At 34.9% G+C, this 3,501-nt stretch overlaps 1 protein-coding gene across 1 annotated transcript; it reads left to right on the top strand.

Moving 5' to 3' along the window:
- The first annotated feature begins 862 nt into the window (after window positions 1–862).
- LOC121814289 (T cell receptor alpha chain MC.7.G5-like) lies at window positions 863–2,440 on the top strand. Its single transcript, XM_042219435.1, has 4 exons — window positions 863–935; window positions 1,067–1,411; window positions 1,538–1,882; window positions 2,146–2,440. The coding sequence occupies exons 1-4, from the start codon at window positions 893–895 to the stop codon at window positions 2,235–2,237; spliced, it is 825 nt and encodes a 274-aa protein (XP_042075369.1). The 5' UTR covers window positions 863–892; the 3' UTR covers window positions 2,238–2,440.
- Window positions 2,441–3,501: the final 1,061 nt, after the last annotated feature.

Here is a 3,501-nt window from a genome sequence, read left to right as displayed (position 1 = left end):
TCAGGATAAGATTACCTAATACTTTGCAGAAAAGTATGGCTATCAGCTGCAGTGTATGCACTTGACATTCGTCTCTTAGATGCACAGGACATTTTCCGTGTTTTAGCCAATCACTGTGAATTTTACTTTCTATATATTGTATCAAAGAGGCCTGAAATGGACAAATTCATATAATTACCAGATGGTGTACATTAATCTAAAACATACATAAAAAGTAATAAAGACAAGTGAGACAATCATGTATAAACTAAAACTACATGGGCTCTGGGACTCATCTTTTTAAAGCATTTTATTGGCTATTTTAAAGTGTTACAGATTACAGTTGTTGCTTTAACACTGTTAAAACTGTAACAGGGCTTAATGAAAGCAGTGTTAGCTGCTGTCAGCTTTATTTAGCTTACTAAAGACAGTAACTAATGCAAATAGATGTAAGTGTTGTGTGTTGCTCCTAAAAATGATGAGCTATATGATGTGATACAAGTATTAGTAATGGAAGTGTGTTACTTTCAAATGATTGTTGACCTCAGAGTTAGAATTAAATACTAAGTTTAAGTCTAAGATCATTAGGCAGGACACATAGTAAGAACAAATAATAATTAAACATTTTATTACCTGTTATTGCGCTTCATTAATTATTATTACAATTAATATGACTGAACACCAGTAACAGTTTCTTATTTTAAATTTTTAAAAAAATTGCATTTTGAAACATCAACCAGTCAAACAACAGTAAAATTACAAAAAAAAAGAAAAAACACTTTCGAGGAAGTGTATTACCAGCATTTCAGCCAATCAGGATGATTTCTACTTGAAACACTTTGATGATCTTGTGACTAAACTTTCATTTAAGTAGGAAGGCATCTGTCATGCAAGACAAAGGTGTTTCACCACAATGATTGGAGTACAGACTGCTTTGATTCTTTTTACTACAATAGGTAAGTACAAGATGATCTAGTGTTGTTTACACCGATTTTAACAGGTGCAGTATAATGTGAAGACAATACTATTTAAGAGGGAAGATTTGTAATGTTTACTGGTTTTGTCTCTTTTTGTCTTGTGTCTTCAGCTCTGATTCAAAGCGCAGAGGCTGCCCACCAGATCCCTTTGATTGAAGTTGAAGTTGGTAAAAATGTTACTTTGCAGTGTCCGGTTACAGAGAAGGAGGGCAAATTTGTTCACTGGTTTAAGCAATCTCCAGGATATATGATCCAGACAGTTGCTACAGGATCTTACACAAAACAAACACTGAGTGAAGAATTTAACAACGGTCGTTTCTCAGTATCAGAGGGGCAGACTCTGTATTTTCTTTCCATGAGAAATGTCCAAAAAGAGGATGAAGCAACATATTTCTGTCAGTATGGATCAGCTTATTCACAGACCTTTAATACAAGCGTCTACTTGGCTGTAAATGGTAAACTATGTGATATGTTCATTTCTTTCTACCTCACTTAGTAATCACAAATGCCTTGAGGAAACCTGGTATTATATTTTTAAATATTTTAATTCCATTATCACTGCTTTTTACTAAACAACCCAGGTCACAGTGAGCAGAAATCAGTTTACGTGAAACAAACTCCGGAGGCAGTGTCAGTCCACCCAGGCAGCTCCGTGACTCTCCAGTGTTCACTTTTCTCCAATAACAACGAGAACAGAAGCGAGTGCCCAGATGAACACAGAGTGTACTGGTTCAGAGCAGGATCAGGACAATCCCACGCCACGATTATTTACACTCACAGAAACTACAGTCAAAAACAAGAGGGACGGCGTTGTGTCCACAGTCTGTCCAAAACTATTCAGAACTCCTCTGATGCTGGGATCTACTACTGTGCAGTGGTCACATGTGGAGAGATCGTGTTTGGCGAAGGAACTCAAGTGGAGACAAGTATGTGGTCACCGATTTTCTTTTTTTTTATACAACTAAACAAGTAAAACAAAAAATCAAATTTGAACTTTGCAGCAATAATTACTTTATGTTGTTTATTATGAACTATTTAATGAGTCTTTAAAATTCACTCCGGTGAAATTACTTCTTTTTTTTTGGGCAAATTTACATAAAATATGTGAAGTAAATAGTTTGCTTTCTGATTTTGCTCTGGCAGAAATATAAAATAATACAATATAATATCTGTGCTTTTTTGATTCCAGGACAAAAATGGGACCCTGTGATCATTGTACTTGGGACGCTGTTGGTTCTCTGTGTAATTGTCATTGCAATCCTTATTCTATCAAGAGATTGATGGTTTCTTTTCTTTTTCATCTTCAGTTAAGCACCCAGAATATCTTTATCTAGAATACAGAAATCATTGTATAGCTCAAAGGCAGAATTTACTAACAGTACTGTCATAATATGTATTATTACATTTTAATATCTGCAAAAAATAAAAACAAAAAACAAAAAGAACAAAATGCATGCATTTAAGCATCCTGAACAATTTCACAACATCGGCTTTGTGTTCTTCTTCACATTGAACAGGTCAGCTATTATGTATCGCTTTCAGGTTCATACTGTGGAATAACAATTACTTTTTAACTGTGCATGGCTGTGCATATCTGAATCAATGACAGTTCCATAAGAATAGAAACATGTTTTTAAAAATATATACATATTATAACCGCAGCATACTCTATCGCTTACCATCACTTTTGTTAGACTGCAATGTTTCAGTCCAGGTGACCTTCGTCAGGTAAGGTGAAACTATTTTCACACAATTACTTAATTAATTGATTCCCATTTACCAAGGCAGAATACAATCAAACAATTGAGAAATAATAACTATTAGGCACATCACAGGTGTGTAGTATTGGTCAAATAATTTAACTGAATAACAACATTAGTTTTGTAAACAACCCTGTAAAAACCAAAAGGAAAGAAATGAGAACACACCTATTTTTAACTTACAGATCCAAAGAAGGACCAAAAATATCAGAAATTCTAAAAAACTAAAATTTAAAAATTAGTTTGTATGTGTGCTAAAAACTCTCTTTCATCTACTCCATGATGTGCACTACTAAAAAGAATGCAGTTTGTTTGGGTGACAAAGTCCGCAAAGAAAATATCCAGGAAGCCTCACTTCTGTTCAATAATAAATTATGGTCTCCTTCCCTAGATGGTGCTGGACTGGGCTCAATGCTAAATAATCGTAAGGACAATATATCACTTTTTATGTCATTAAAGTGGGCTGCTAATGGAAAGCTTCTTTCAAGCCAGTAAATCACACTTGTATGTTCAATTGTTCTCTGTTTCAATTTTTTCACTCTTTTACCTCAATACGTTCTTTGCTAGTGTTATGATTCTGGGCCCAATTTCCACATCTGTAACTTCCATTAAAAATAAGACTTAGAAGTGTCTGACACAGGACTGTCTCGAGTTATCATAGGGCTTCCATGTAGCCATGTCTGCGGTGTACATTTTAGGACATCGTCAGGTCTCAAGAAAAAAGTTGTCAGGTATCAGAACACAAGGTACCAAAGAGAAAATCTTCCTGCAGGTGGCGGTGTTGT

Source organism: Haplochromis burtoni, unplaced genomic scaffold (genome assembly GCF_018398535.1).
Source record: "Haplochromis burtoni strain Fernald_Lab_line unplaced genomic scaffold, NCSU_Asbu1 Contig_33, whole genome shotgun sequence".
Taxonomy (NCBI): domain Eukaryota; kingdom Metazoa; phylum Chordata; class Actinopteri; order Cichliformes; family Cichlidae; genus Haplochromis; species Haplochromis burtoni.
This window is presented reverse-complemented; position numbering and strand designations above follow the sequence as displayed.

Coding starts and splice junctions, on each gene's coding strand:
- LOC121814289 (XM_042219435.1), top strand. CDS start 893: ATGATTGGAGTACAGACTGCTTTGATTCTTTTTACTACAATAG. Junction 1,412..1,537: donor CGTCTACTTGGCTGTAAATG/GTAAACTATGTG, acceptor TAAACAACCCAG/GTCACAGTGAGCAGAAATCA. Junction 1,883..2,145: donor AGGAACTCAAGTGGAGACAA/GTATGTGGTCAC, acceptor TTTTGATTCCAG/GACAAAAATGGGACCCTGTG.